We start from the raw sequence: 14,110 nt of genomic DNA on the forward strand, positions 1-14,110 counted from the left end.
CCTTCTGCTAGAAGTGCTCTTCCCAAATATGGTGTTTCGGGTAATCTAACTCAAGCAATCTAGACAGTAGTTACTCTACCTGAGTTTTCCAGAGTCTAAAAGATACCATATGGCAACAGAGAGAATGTGTGAGCTTCAGTTCATTTTTGCATTAATTCCATCTGAAGAGAGACATCAAGAAGATTGGAGAGTGTCTCATTTGATGGTTGTGTGGAGCTGACTGGCTGGGACATCTTGTCAACCTTTTGGGTGTCAAAACTTCAAGGACTGTCTGCCCTATTGTCTTCTGTCTAGATATTGTTGTCTGGTTTTTGTCTGCTAATTATGGATGGCTTTTCATCACACACTGCTTATCACAGTCCTGCCCTTCTGTGACCGATCATTTTGGTGCTGACCAACCTGGTGTCACTTCTTCAGATGATTCCCCATGAGCATTCAGAAGGAATTTCTCTGGACTTAATTGTAGCTTCCTTTCTTCTCTTTCATAACTTGTCTCAATAATCAGATTTCTCTACTGCCTTTTGGTAATATGAGATCTTCCTTTCTGCTTTAAGATGGACTCCTCAGCAAATTAAAATCTCAGCCCCACCAATACCTGGCATACCTTGCAGTAATCTCAAAAAAAGGTTGCAAAGGATCCTTTACTGTTTTCTCATATGTGATAACTGTCTTCTTGCCTGTTCTTTGGGCCCTGGAATCCCATTGTTGTCAATAAGTTTTTTCTAGAACTTGCAGTTTCCTTTTGAATAATACTATGAAAATAAATTTTTTCTTTCCCACACACAGATCTCCAGATCTGCTTCTGTTTTCTCCATCTTGAGTGTTTAACTGCAATACTTTGTCTGGCCTGCAGCAAAGCTATCCTGTTTATCAATTATATTATACAAGACAGTTTCAAAATGTTTTCTAGCCTTTTGTGTGGTCAAGGTCACCCTTTCTGTTGTTAACTCCTGATGCTTTTCTGTACAAAACAAGTGCATCTGAAGGCAATATCTGACTCAAAAAAAATCCATAACCCTGAAGCAGACAAATTGAAGTTTTAAATTGTAACCTTTATAAGCATTTAGTATCAATTGCCAGTTAGAAAGTAGAGCTCAAATTTGAGTTGTCCTTCTGGATATCCAGAGTTTCCCCAGCCTCTTCTGAATTCTTCTTCAAATTTCTTAGTCAGTTTTTAGATAGCTGATATGGAAACCCACTGTCTGATACACTGACTACCATCATTGCTTTGGTATCTTTTAAATTAAGATTTTGAGACTGGGCAGTGCTTGGTTACATTTGGGAAAGGCCCTAATAAGTAAATAGTAAGTAAATGCTGAGCTGGTGGTTGAGCTAGATGATCTCAAGAGATCCCTTCCAACTTGAATGGTTCTGGGATTCTAGTGATGTTTAGATTTCCAACAACTAAATACAGAAAAAAGCATACAGATTTCATTTGAGTCATTCTGAGTCACAGAGAATAATTTTGTGGATGTGTTTACATAGTGATTTTTTTTTACCATTTCATTTGCTGTTTTTGGGAATTGAGTTCTGAACCCTACCATGATTTGATTTTGCGTGTTGGGTTTTTTTTAAATTTTGGATTTATGTCTGGCTCACAGTTTCGAAAACTGCGTCTCCTGTGTCCAGCAAGTGCTTTTAGAAAATCAGGAAAACTACTGTTCTGCAGGAAAATGTGAAGGACATCATCACCAAACCTAATTGGCTTGTTTCTTTTTATTAATGACAGCAGGAAAAAATTGACTATGCTGCAAAATTGAATGGTTAAAGTCCTGGAGATTTTTTCTTCTTTTAAAAGTAGTTTTTCAAATTTTTGGGGGTTTTTTTAACCTTTTTCAACTAAGAGCACTGGAAAGCTTTTTAATTGTTCTGCATTTCAACTTCAGCCAACAATTGTGTCTTTTAGGATGTTGAATAAGACTGATTTGGTAACCATGCTCCAACAATGTGTGGAAATTTTGATGTCATCTTCTGGAAAGGAGTTTGATAAGACAGCAGAAAAGTTTAAAGAGTTCTTGACCCAGTTTCAGAATCTAGAAGGTGGGTGTGTACCATCATGTATTCCATTACAAATTATATAAAAGCTGTTTTGTAATCTGACCAATGAGTAATCCAAACACTTTTCCTGAGATAGCCTGTTGTATTGTATTAAACAGTCGTATTTTCAGGATTTTTTTTTAAATACATGCACAAATTTAGGAAATGTTTATATTCTCTACTGGTGTGTGGTTCGTTTTTTTTTTTTTTTGCAATATGGAAGAGTGATGTAAGATAAGAAATTGGACAGATCAGCAAACATTATCCCCTAAAGCTCTCATACATGTATTTTGAGCATTTTAGCAGATGTTCCAGTTGCTAAAAACAAACAGTTTTTAAATAGTAGCAGACTTTCTTATGATGTGGTATTTAACCCAAATGTATGCAAGGTTCCTCCCCCTGCACATTCAGAGCTAGGACTCTGAGTGCCAGTTGTCAGCTCTGCTGACAGGCTGTGACTCGTTGAGCCTCTGGATTTGATTGTTCCTGGTAGAGGACATATTTCAAACTTCAGCAAGGCAACTGAGTAACAGCATTCTGTCTTTTAGAAGTGTATTAACTGAAATGGCTGCGTTCTCTCTGAAATAGGAGTTTGATGTATTCCAGCATTCTTCTGGAATAGGAATGTTGCTGCTTGCCCTGAATTATGGAGACGCACTCCTCAAAGATTGACTTTTGAAGATGAATTGGTTATTATTTGGTCTGTTTTAAGCATATTAATTAAGCTCATTATCAGTGTGGTTGCTATACAGCATTTGGACAAGTAGGCAACAACCCCCAGATGCTGTCGATATTTAAATTAAAGTAGTCACATTACACTGTAGGATTAACTGAGGGTTGTCCAGAAGAATTGGCTCTTGTCAGTACCATGGTTTTTTTAATAGTTGTAGTAAAAGCAGAGCTGTGGTAGAGAAGATAGGTTATCATTTTGATAAAACTGTGTATGGCACTGCTGATATCAGCACTGAGGAATCTGAACTATGATGGAAAACTAAAGGTTTGTCTAGTTTGGGGAAAAAAGAATTAAAGCAAAAGGCCTTTAAGCAGTTGGATTTTTACATTGAGGAAATAAATAAGTAACAACAACTCTGGGGATTCAGAACTTTCAGAACTATAAAGCAAGAGAGACAGTATTTATTTTCACTTAGGATTTGAAGATAGTTTGAAAATAGAGAAAATGAATCTGTGATGATCTTTGTTTTCAAAGTGGATTTAAGCTCCAAAGGAAAAGTGAGAAGGGGAAATTAAGATATACTGTATGTGAATAAATTGCTGAGTTGGATAACTTCTTACTTTGTGATGGTGTTGATCTTTAGGGGTTCTCAGATATCTGCCAAAAACTGTGATGTACCCAAATCACCCACAGAGCTCTTACAGTGAAAAGATAGTCCAAAATACTACTTTTTTATAACAACAATAAAGTCCATCGTCCTGACAGCCTAATGAACTGTAAAACATAAAAACATGATGTTTGAACAAACAAAGTAGCTTCACATTCAGTCTATTTTGAGCTGAAGGATTTGGAAAATAAAAAATACATATTGGTGTAGTAGCAGAGAGGAGGTTTTCTGACTTGAAGTCTTCAACATTCAGACAAATGTCCACAGGACCCTGGAAGATACCAAATTGTTCTCTACAAGTCACCAAAAAGCTTTTCAGTATCACAATTGTTACTGCTGATAGAGCTTTACCTGTGATATGTGGGTGGAATCTCCATCTACCATCATCTTAAGTAAGGCAAGAAATGTAGATTCCTTTTGTTCTGATCATCTCTTATCCTTGAAGTGATTGTGCTTTGCGAGGTTTTGCTTCTTTGTTTTTACCTAAAAATTGCTAATAATGGTGCAACTGATCGCCAAACTGCATGTCCATGAAGATGAAATTTTCTTACAAATTAAATCAAGAACAAAACTGGGCAATTAAATACCTTAGCATGTTTTTGTTTGCTGTTCTGGTTGCAGTTTCTGGGTTAGGTAGGGAGAACTCATTTCTTACTCATTATTTTTGTGCACATGACAAGGGAAAAATGCAGCGTGTGGCTTTTTGAATATCCCAAAAGCATCAGTAGTACCTAGTCCTAATCTGTCCAATTAACAAATGTTGAGAGTGTGACCTAGGATGGCCTAAACAGATTTGAAGTGATGTGTGAGGCTTGTTCTGGGTCTTTGCTCAGGGCTGAATTGTTACTTAATCACTGTTGGCTAAGCTGTACTGCAGACTCCTTTTTTTAACAATCTTTTACAAGTTGTAAGACCCAAAAGCTGCCTGTGATTGGGTCTGTGTGAGCAAGGAACTACTGAGTACATCAAAGATTGCTTGGGTTAGGAGGTTTATGTAGGAAAAGTCTACCCCACATATCAAACATTAGTTTTGTTCTAGTAGCAGAAGCTTCCCAAGAACGAGATGTGTCCGTATCGTCACAAAAGGAGCTCCAGAAGAAGACAGACCTTTATCACCTTCAGAAGGTTAGGCCTACCTAGGTTTTACTGACTGGTTCCTTAAATTAATGTTTTAAAATGTTCATGGCTACTTCTTCCCAGCTTGCTGGAGCTCTGAGTAAAGGGTTATGTGCGAGTGTCTCATCTTAAAAAATGAATGAATAAGTATCAACTATGTATTTCAGGCCTTCCTGACACATAGAAAATTACAGAAAATATCTATCATAAACCAGGATTTTAAAATGCAAATTAGATGTTTTTCTTTTTATTTAACTTGTCATTTAGACATTCTGCCTAACACATACTTCTTTGAATTTCTCAAACTCCTATGGGTTTGAGAACTGAATACATTTGCCTAAATAAAAATAACTGCATTATTGCATTTCAAACACCATCAGTGAGAACATGCCAACAAAAATTAATTATACACATTAACTATATAGATTGTGTTCTCCAGAGAATAACTGCCTCCCATGTAGTCTTATGCACTACTTTTTTTTGAAGACTTTGTTGGAGTTGAAGGAATCAAGGAGGTCTAAGAAACTGACGAAGTTTGAAATGCTTCGTTTTCAAGTTGTTGCCTATATAGACAGTCTTGTAAGGTGAGCCTTCCTGTTTTATATTCCTGCATTAGTTTGCACCGTAAGTTGCAAATGAAATTTTACTACTAACATGTTAATCTTGTCAAAATTGTGTCTCGGTCTTTGTGGCACACTTTTTTTGCCCCCTTCCTGTTCTTTCTTTGAGGGCTCTAAAAATAATAACTAAAAAACCCCAAACCAAGCAAACCATACCTCATTTCCAATAGATCAGTTGAAATAATTAGGATACGAATTGACCAGCCTACTTTGGCTACTGAAACAGTGTTGAGGGAGAAGTGGGTATGAGTGGCAAAGTTAAGTCAGGAGTTTTTACCCTAATCTTTGCTGATCTGCTCTACTTATGAAACTGTACTGATGTCAAGTGTGATATCCTGTCCATTTTGGGAACTGTTTTGGTGAGCAAGCCATAGCAGATGCAGTTTTGGAGGCAGCTCTGCAGTGGAAAATGTGAAAGGCTTGTTGTGGTGGGGGAAGAGATGAAGGCACTTGTTAATTATAGAGGGTGGGGGGGAGGTGGAGAAGCTAACAGAAGTATGACTGCCAAGCAGAAAGCTTCAGATAGGAAGACAAAGATGAGCAGAGACTCATGATGAGTCCTTGAGATGGGCAAGCAAGATCTGTGGAGTACTTGACTGGTTAGCATTGTAGCTGCTGCCCTTATTTTTTAATTTGTCAGTGTCCCAGCTAGAGTTCTATGCTAAATTCATTAGATGTAGAGTTGATAATATCAGACTTCTCTGCTTAAAAGTTTATTTCACAGCTGTTCATCTTGTTTTTCAGATATTTTTCAGTACTGGAGGGGGAACGTGTATTTTTGTAGTCTTGACTGCAGCAGACTTGTGTTGTTTCCCTTAAGCTGAAGCTTGTGTCTCCCCCACTCCCCCCATACCTTATGTTTTTCCAGAAAATACCTTGTTCCTGCAGATGACAGGACCCTGCATGAGATTATGTATTTCAACACAGCCACTGTTCTCAGAGGGCACTTGAATGCTGCCCCCAGGACTGCACTGCACATGGCTTTAAATAACCCACACCGGTACCTGAAGGTAAGGAATAAGTGGGCTGTTTGGGTGCTGGAGTAGTTCTGGGAGGCTGTGTGGGGTTGGTGTGCAAGGCTGAGTTCTGCTGTTTCATGAAGCTTGGCACATATTCAGCTGTTTTGCAGAGAACTATCAAGTGCTGATACGCAACTGGGGACTTTGTTCAAAGAGCTGGGGCATGTCTTGTGAAGGTAGTTCTGAAAAAAGTTCTGTAGGAGGAATCCATTTTTCAGAGCCTGTTCTAACCATGATATTTTCTTTCTTCTGTAGATACAGCAGAAAATAAATTTTGTCCTCCACTACAGTTAGGATGAGTGTCCATAGGGAAAAATAAAGTGTCTGTTACTCTTTCCAGAGACTCTTATTAGGGCTGGTGCTCAGTCCTCACTATGTAAATTAGCTGTAAGGTAAAGGCAGTTCAGGTGAAGTCATAACATTAAAATAGCATAAATACAATGTATTTAACTAAGTCCTTTGTTTTCCCCTGCAATTTTATTTTAATACTTATTGTGCATTGATATACAATGTTTTCTGAGTCCAAGCAAAGGATAGTCCTTAATTCTATCAGCCTAATCCTGCCTTTTTCTAGAAGAGAAAAGCAGGCTGTTCTCCACTTCTTTCGTAAGTCAAACTGAAAGGATGACCAAATGAATGAAATAGACTAGGATTTAGAAAAGGAGTGAACATACATTTCTTTTTGTCCTTGATTAGAGAAGGTACTTGAAGTTGTTCCTATGCCCTAACATTTTTTCTTAAAAAACTGATCATAATTTTGAAGAAAGTATTGGTTGTAGCTGTATCTGAGTAATGCACTAGTTGAGTCAAAGCTAACATTTATCAGTAACCATAGAGGCTGATAAAGATCAGCCTTTGAAATCTACAACGTGATTTGTATTGGGTTTGTTGGCACTGTCTTTGATTTGAATGAGGGTTATCAGTTTTGCTGTGTGCAGGAGTTATTGCTAAAACCATTTACAGACCTTATTTGTGTGAACAGTAGTTAGCAAGTTACCATAAAAGAAACCTAATATGAACCTCAGTAATTTATATTTTTAAAAAAACTGTAAATATATAGACTAGAGCAGCCAAGAAAAATCTAACTTCTGGTGTTTTTAATAAGTATTCTGTTCTCTTTGAGTTGACAAGATTTATTCCTGTCATTCTGTACTTTGTACCTGGACATGCTTTAACATATTTCCAGTGTTTTCTGAGAAGACTGTGAAGTTTTGGCATAGCTCCTAACAGTAGCAGTACTGGCTGAGCACCTTGCTTACATTTTAATGCACAAGTCAAATATTTTCTGTCTATGACTTCTGCATGGTTTGTGTTTTTCTACACCGTGACCAGAGCAAAGTTCTCCAGAATTGTTCCTTCCAGAAGGCCAGGACAGAAAAGTACATCAGTAGAGTACCAGTGAATGATTAATATGTGATGCACTGCTTACAGGAGTCCAGTTATTTGTTTAGCAAAACATGAACCAAGGGTCATATTTATTGGGTGGGGGGAGAAGAGAACCCCAAAAAAACTACACCAAACCCAGTGTAATTCTGGTTTCACTGATCCGTAGAAAATTTAACAAGCTGAAACTTGGGATACCAGCTCCCATATCAGGGAGAGAGGTCCTTTCAAGGATTTGGTCCTTGGATAACAGCACTGATTCCAGAGCAAGGTATGCTGTGTGCTCTATCTAGCCTTGGGGCAGGGTCTGGCAAGAGCAATTCCTCATTAGCTGTGTTCTGGGCTGCTCCCACTCCTGTTCTCTTCTTTTGGGAGCAGCACCTGTGTGCTGTACAGATGGTTTCACAACTGACTGCTCATTGTAGGCATCTTCCTGCTTGTCAGCCTGGTTATTTCCTCTGGGGCCCACACATGTACTGCAGCCTCAAGCTGAGGTTTCCCTGCTGGCAGCTCCAGGGGATTGGCCTGGTTAGCACAAGGGAAGCTGGGATCTCTCAGGTGCTGCTGTAGATGGACCTGTTCCAGGAGTGTGCAGGTGCTCTGGAAGTTGGACCCTCTCTTGGTTGTGATAACTGTCCTGACCTTAAAACTAGAAAATCAATGCAAAGGGTCCAGCCTTGCCAGGTTGGCACACGAGTGAGTAGTAGAAAACCACAGAGATGGGTGCTGTAAGGAGAGGGGAAAAGAGAAGGCTGTAGTGTTGTTCTTCTGGGCAGTGATGAGCCACTAGGTCTAGATCAGCCAGAAGTATAACCTCATGTGTGCCAGGTACTAACACAGGAGTATTTGAAACTATTGTGGTACACTGCTGAGTTTCAGTTCCTGATAAACTTAGGTCTGTATTGTAACATTGTGAGGGGTTAGCCATATTCCTCTGAATTTTTCTGGAAATCATCTTGTAATGAACTGACAGATACTAACATAAGGTCTGCAGTTTTTATGTTCCTTGTACAGGAGAGTAAATAAACTTGAAAATTGCTGGGTATTCTGGAAATTGTGAAATGTCTCGTAAGTGCCAGAGTCCAAACTGGAGCTGAGTCTCAAAAATTGCAGGAATTGAGATCTATGGGTAAACTAGAGATTCTTGAGCAAAGTTATGTTCTTTGCGTAGCCTTCTTTCCTGTCTTGAAAAGCATTTTTCTTTTGAAGGTGTCTGTCATTGCTGCAGCTTTATAAATTCCCAAAAGTTGTTTGTATATTTTACTAGCATATGGAAACATTTTAGAACAAACTTCTATGAGCTGAAAAGAATGATCAGTATTTGTTTTCCTGTTAAGACAGCTGACTTCTTAGAGTGCATGCAACTGAAATGAAATGCTGTGAACTTCTGCAGCTGTACAGAGACTTTTGCCTCTGGCTCAAGTGGCTTTTTAACTTCCCAAGTAAATGGTGCAGTGCTGATGACCTGAATCCAAGAGGCTGGAAAGCTGCCCAGCAGAAAAGGGCCTGGGGGTGCTGGTCAAGAGCAGCTGAACATGAGCCAGTGTGTCTGCCCAGGTGGTCAAGAAATCCAATGGCTCCTGGCCTGTATCAGCAATAGTGTGGCCAGCAGGACCAGGGCAGTGATTGTCCCCCTGTTCTTGGCACTGGTGAGGCTGCACCTTGAGTGCTGTGTCCAGTTCTGGGCACCTCACTTTTAAAAGGACATTGGGGTGCTGGAGCAAGTCCAGAGAAGAACAACAAAGCTGGTGAAGGGTCCTGTGAGAAGCAACTGAGGGACCTGGGGTTATTTAGTCTGGAGGAAAGGAGGCTCAGGAGGGACCTTATCAGTCTCTACAACTCCCTGAAAGGAGGGGGTAACCAGGTGGAGTTTGGCTTCTTCTCCCAGGAAATCCACAACAGGACAAGAAAATGGCCTCAAGTTGCACCAGAGGAGGTTTAGGTTGGATATTTGGAAAAAAAAAAATTCTGGAAAGAAGCAGCATTGGAACAGGCTGCCCAGGGAAGTTGTGGACTCACCATCCCTGGAGAGCTTTAAAAGATAAGTAGATGGTGGCAGTAAAGAGTACAGTTTTAATGGTGGCCTTGGCAGTGCTGGGTTAATCATTGGACTCACATGATCTTTAAGGGCGTTTCCCTTAATGATTCTATGAATTTTCTGAGGTATAGAATACTTTGTGAGAAATTAGACTTTTACCTTTACAGATGCTGAGTTTCAAGCTAGAGATAAATGATTGTTACATTTCAAAGATAAAACTGAGATGAGAGAAGCAATTATTTTTAGTACATGTGACAGATCTACAGCAAGTCTTCCTCTTCCTTTCAAGGAGGTTGGGAAAAGGATACTTTCCTATTTTCTAGATGGCAAATCATGACTGGTTTCTTCTTTTGACTCCTAAAAACTGAATATTTCTCTCTAATATGTAAATAGAACTAACAAAGGAATTACATTAAAGCATAATCAGATAATCACTTATTACAGTAGATACTACATAAGTGTTATAGAAGGAACACCAGGAGTGAAGTAGCTGGGAGGGATTATTGGTTTTTGGTTTTTTTAATAGTATATTTCTTGTTTTCCTATTTGTTTTTTGGGTTTTTTCTTCGTACCATCAACTTGCCATTAAACATGTAAACAGTAAACATTTGCTTAAAATACCTACTATCTGAATTACCTGAAATAATGTTTTATCTTTGAATTGCTCAAGATTGACACTGATCAAAGTTATTTCCTTCAAATTTTTTCATCAGAATGAAGCTTTGAAATGTGATGGAGGAGGCATTTCTAATAAAGCCCCTGACATATGCATAGTGTATAAGCTTCATTTGGAATGTGGCAGATTGATTAATCTCGTTGATTGGTTAGAGGTATGTGATGATGCAAACAGTACCTTTACCTACTTTCAGTATTCTAATTTATCTTTTTGCTGCATGTCTACTTTTCTTTAGTACTGCTTTTGGCTGCTTAAATCATTGCATACCTTGGTCCACAAGAGCTTGCAGTAATTCCAATAAATCTGTCTTTATTGTGAATTATTGATTTCCAGCTCTGTTATTCTGTGATGAAACTCTTTTGCTTTTGCTTCTGTTTTATGCTTGGCACAGATAACATTTTGTCCTTAATAAAATTGCCTTTTGTTTTTGTTTTTTTTTGTCTTTAAGTATTCTGTGACACTTTTATGGAAACAGGCAAGTGGAGCTCTTGGAGAGAATGCTTGTGCCAGGGAAGAACCCAGGTCTTTCTAGCTTAATAACCTGTCTCATAATATAGCCAAAAGCAGAGAGTATAGGAAGAGAACATACATTAATATGATACTCTCCCTGGCTAACAATCACATTTTAATTCTAAGGTTTCCTAAACTTGAGTGGTTCTTCTATATTTTGTAAACCTACCTGGATGTCATTACCAATATAATTTAGCAACAACAGCATCCTCTGCAAGAAACTGTAGCTTAACTACCTGCAGTTTAGAGGATAATCCTTTTACTTGTTCCAATTGTGTTTTGTTTGCTGCTGCCTTGCTTGTATAGGATTGTATATTCCTACCTAGACTCTTGCTGTCCCTCAGTTTTATAGATTTCTTCACATCCAACTTACCTCTATCACATCCCCAGAATATTTAAGCAGTCTCACTTTGAGAAAATATATTCATTTTTTCAGTTCTGTAGTTTTGCTGAGAGTGGGTCAGGACCCAGAACCTTTTGAAATTTAAAATGCAGGCACATGAGTTCCCAGAGTGATGTCCTGCATTCTGTATTCTTGCCATGGTAGTAATGTAACTTTGCTTGCTCTTTGATTGCTGCTGAACTGACGGCTCCTAGAGTTCTCCTTCCAGGATCCTGTTCCCCCTGAGTGATAGCCTTCAGCTCAGAGCTCACTATTTTGTATGCAGATCTGTCTGTCTATGAACCGGAATAAATCTGTGCTGTTTTTCCCTTTCTAGGCTTTTTCAACTGTAGTGATGGCAGCTGAGGAACCAAATGCAGATGCAGCTTCCTCAGACCAGGTGGATGATACTATCCAGTATCCTTTCTCATTTTTCTTAAGCTTGACATGGGACCCTTATGAACCAGGGGTTTTAAAATACAGTTTAATGTGCAGTGATTAACTAATTTCAGAAAAATTACTTTAAATGGCCTTAATACACTGAAAATGTCTAAGAAAGAGATCAGTTGAAATAGTTGGACTGGGAGTGGTGAGGTTAGCTTTTGTCTGTAGAAGTTGCTTGGGTCTGAAACAGAACCAAAAGTCCATAAAACAAGTCGAAACTCTTTGGTTAAATCATCAGAGCTGGTTAGCTCATGGTGTAGCTGCTGGATAGAGGTAGAGTGTTACTGGGGAACAGATGGGAGGAGGGCTGTGACCTAGAGAGCAGGTGGAGAAATAGAAGCAGTAGCTCATTATGTTCCAGTACCTTAGAGCTGAGAACTTACTTTCCACAGGACACCCATTCTGCTTCTTACTTTGTCCCGATCCTGAACTGAGGTCTAAAAAATATTTAATAGATGAGCATTAGAACCAAAACTCATGGCTACAGCAGTAGTGTTGCCACAGAGAAGAAATGAATAGTTGAACAAAAGTAGACTTAACTAAAGGAAGGATAATTATATGCTCTAATACTATATCTGGCTTTCCTGGCCTTTTTTTACAAGCTCTACTGTTAATTGTCGCTCACAATAAATTAAATTCTCTAACTCGAGAATATAAACCTGTGTGTCAGACAGGCAGCAACAAAGGCAGAGTGAATAAAAAGTAAGGAGAAGAAAAAAATCTCTATAATTATCTATCCATTTTTTGTCAAGGGACATAAGTATAAATTCTTCTGAGACACTACTAAATTGGTATGTTTGTAGGCTTTAAGCTTCTCTTGGCAGTGGGAAAAGGAACTCTTCCTTTGCTGTCACGTTATATGCATGTGGCAGAACTACTGATCAGATTGAAGATTGGGGTTTCTGTAGGCAGCTTATGCTCTGCCCTTATTTCCAACGATTTTATTGTGCAATGTGTTGTGTAATCTGTACTTACCACGACTTAGAAATCTTGCCGTCCTAGAAGAGAACAGTGTGTGTGTTTGTGTCACTGTCATAAAAAGTGTACTTGGTTTCTTTCCTTCACTGGCATGTCCAGCGCTCGCTTTATTCGAGCAGTTTCTGAACTGGAGCTCCTGGGTTTCATAAAGCCCAGCAAGCAGAAAACTGACCATGTGGCAAGGCTGACATGGGGAGGCTGTTAATGTGCCACCAAGGTGCCAATAAACCTTCCCAACAGAGCAAGGGGCCGTGTTCCCACTACACCTCTCCTCACTAACTTTGCATACTGAGTCAAAGTCAGCAGTGCCTGAATGTTGTGAGATACATTGTGAGTGCCTGGGCAGGCTTGAATAGAGATGTTATTTTTTAATGCTCATCTTCCCTGTGTAATGTTCTGCTCTATTGATGTTCATGTCCCAAATACTGTATTGTTGTGCCAGTTTCAATCTTCTTTGATGTGTGTGATATTTAACAGTCCACTGATAAAACTCAGGCTAGCAAGCAAAAAGGACAATACTGGCTCTGTCAGCCACAAGAGTGATGAAGCAGTATTATTAACATCCTTATAAGCTGAGAGGATTTGAGTCATTATTATAAAATGACTCCTAGATCCTTGAACTAGATTTAAAAATAAATAAAACAAGCATGCTAAAGAAGATGAACTTCCATGTTCAGCCTCTGCTGTGTGTTTTTCCAAACTGGTCCTAACGGCCTAAAAACAACTTGAGAAAGAAAAGGGGAGAGAATAATTGTGAAGATACTAAGTTTTGCCCTTTGACAAGAGCAAAAGCGAACTGTTTAAATAATTTCCTTTTTCTAGAGAAGTTGATGGGTACTAGCTGACTTCTGCTGTTGGGAAAGCTTGTGTCAGCACAGACTGAGACCATGGCACTTGTGCACTCAGGTAGAAGGTAGCAAAATCCTCACCTAAAGCACACATTGTATGTAACCTCCCTTTTTGCTGAGGGTTTGTGCTGCATGCTGGCAAAGGAAACAACTATGTGAAAGGCAGCGTAGGTTGAGTGTGTACCAGCACTGCTCATCTGTGGAGCATCTTCAGAAAGCTTTCTCAGAGCAACCTTTTCCCTTGACTCCATTTAAGGAGCAAATGTGTTTATGGCAGCATCTGTGCCCTGTTCTTCAGCCATGGGAAAAGCCTTAAGAACCAAAGAGGAAAGCTGCATTGTCCTTGAGAGTACCGTGTCTGCCATGCTTTGATAAACCCTGCCATGGGCTCTGACAGCTGCATTGCAGCTTTGTGAGGGCAGGGACTTGAGGGCAGCCTGACCACCTAAAGGGCTGCCATAAAAAGGTGTTCAGACTTAGTTCCTCCCGCACAACTGCCAAGTTGAGTGGTAATTACTTTATTGTAAGAGACTACCTCCAAAGAACTTTGACACCCTCAGTTGACTGAGAATAGATAAGAGGCTTCATTTTCCTTCTGAGGCATTTAATTGCTCCTTAGTTTAGCCATCAGTAAGACTCCAGTTGCTCCTGCTTAACTGCACTGGCACTTCAGCCTGGAGCTCCGAGGACAGAATCACTTCCATAAACCAGATCTGTAC

General features: G+C 39.3%; 1 protein-coding gene across 2 annotated transcripts in view; it reads left to right on the forward strand.

The window, feature by feature from the left end:
- The window catches only part of ORC3 (origin recognition complex subunit 3), a 34,704-nt gene extending 21,520 nt beyond the window's left edge, over positions 1–13,184 (forward strand). Inside the window, exons 14-20 of one of the 2 annotated variants that reach the window (XM_062488661.1) lie at positions 1,907–2,040; positions 4,420–4,502; positions 4,980–5,077; positions 5,982–6,123; positions 10,267–10,383; positions 11,459–11,538; positions 12,643–13,184. In XM_062488661.1, the coding sequence (XP_062344645.1) occupies positions 1,907–2,040; positions 4,420–4,502; positions 4,980–5,077; positions 5,982–6,123; positions 10,267–10,383; positions 11,459–11,538; positions 12,643–12,748 (760 nt within the window). In that variant the 3' untranslated portion in view covers positions 12,749–13,184. The remainder of the gene's footprint in view (positions 1–1,906; positions 2,041–4,419; positions 4,503–4,979; positions 5,078–5,981; positions 6,124–10,266; positions 10,384–11,458; positions 11,539–12,642) is intronic. The other variant, XM_062488662.1, reaches the window with a different exon arrangement.
- Positions 13,185–14,110: the final 926 nt, after the last annotated feature.

The sequence above is a fragment of the Cinclus cinclus genome, chromosome 3 (assembly GCF_963662255.1).
Source record: "Cinclus cinclus chromosome 3, bCinCin1.1, whole genome shotgun sequence".
Lineage (NCBI taxonomy): Eukaryota > Metazoa > Chordata > Aves > Passeriformes > Cinclidae > Cinclus > Cinclus cinclus.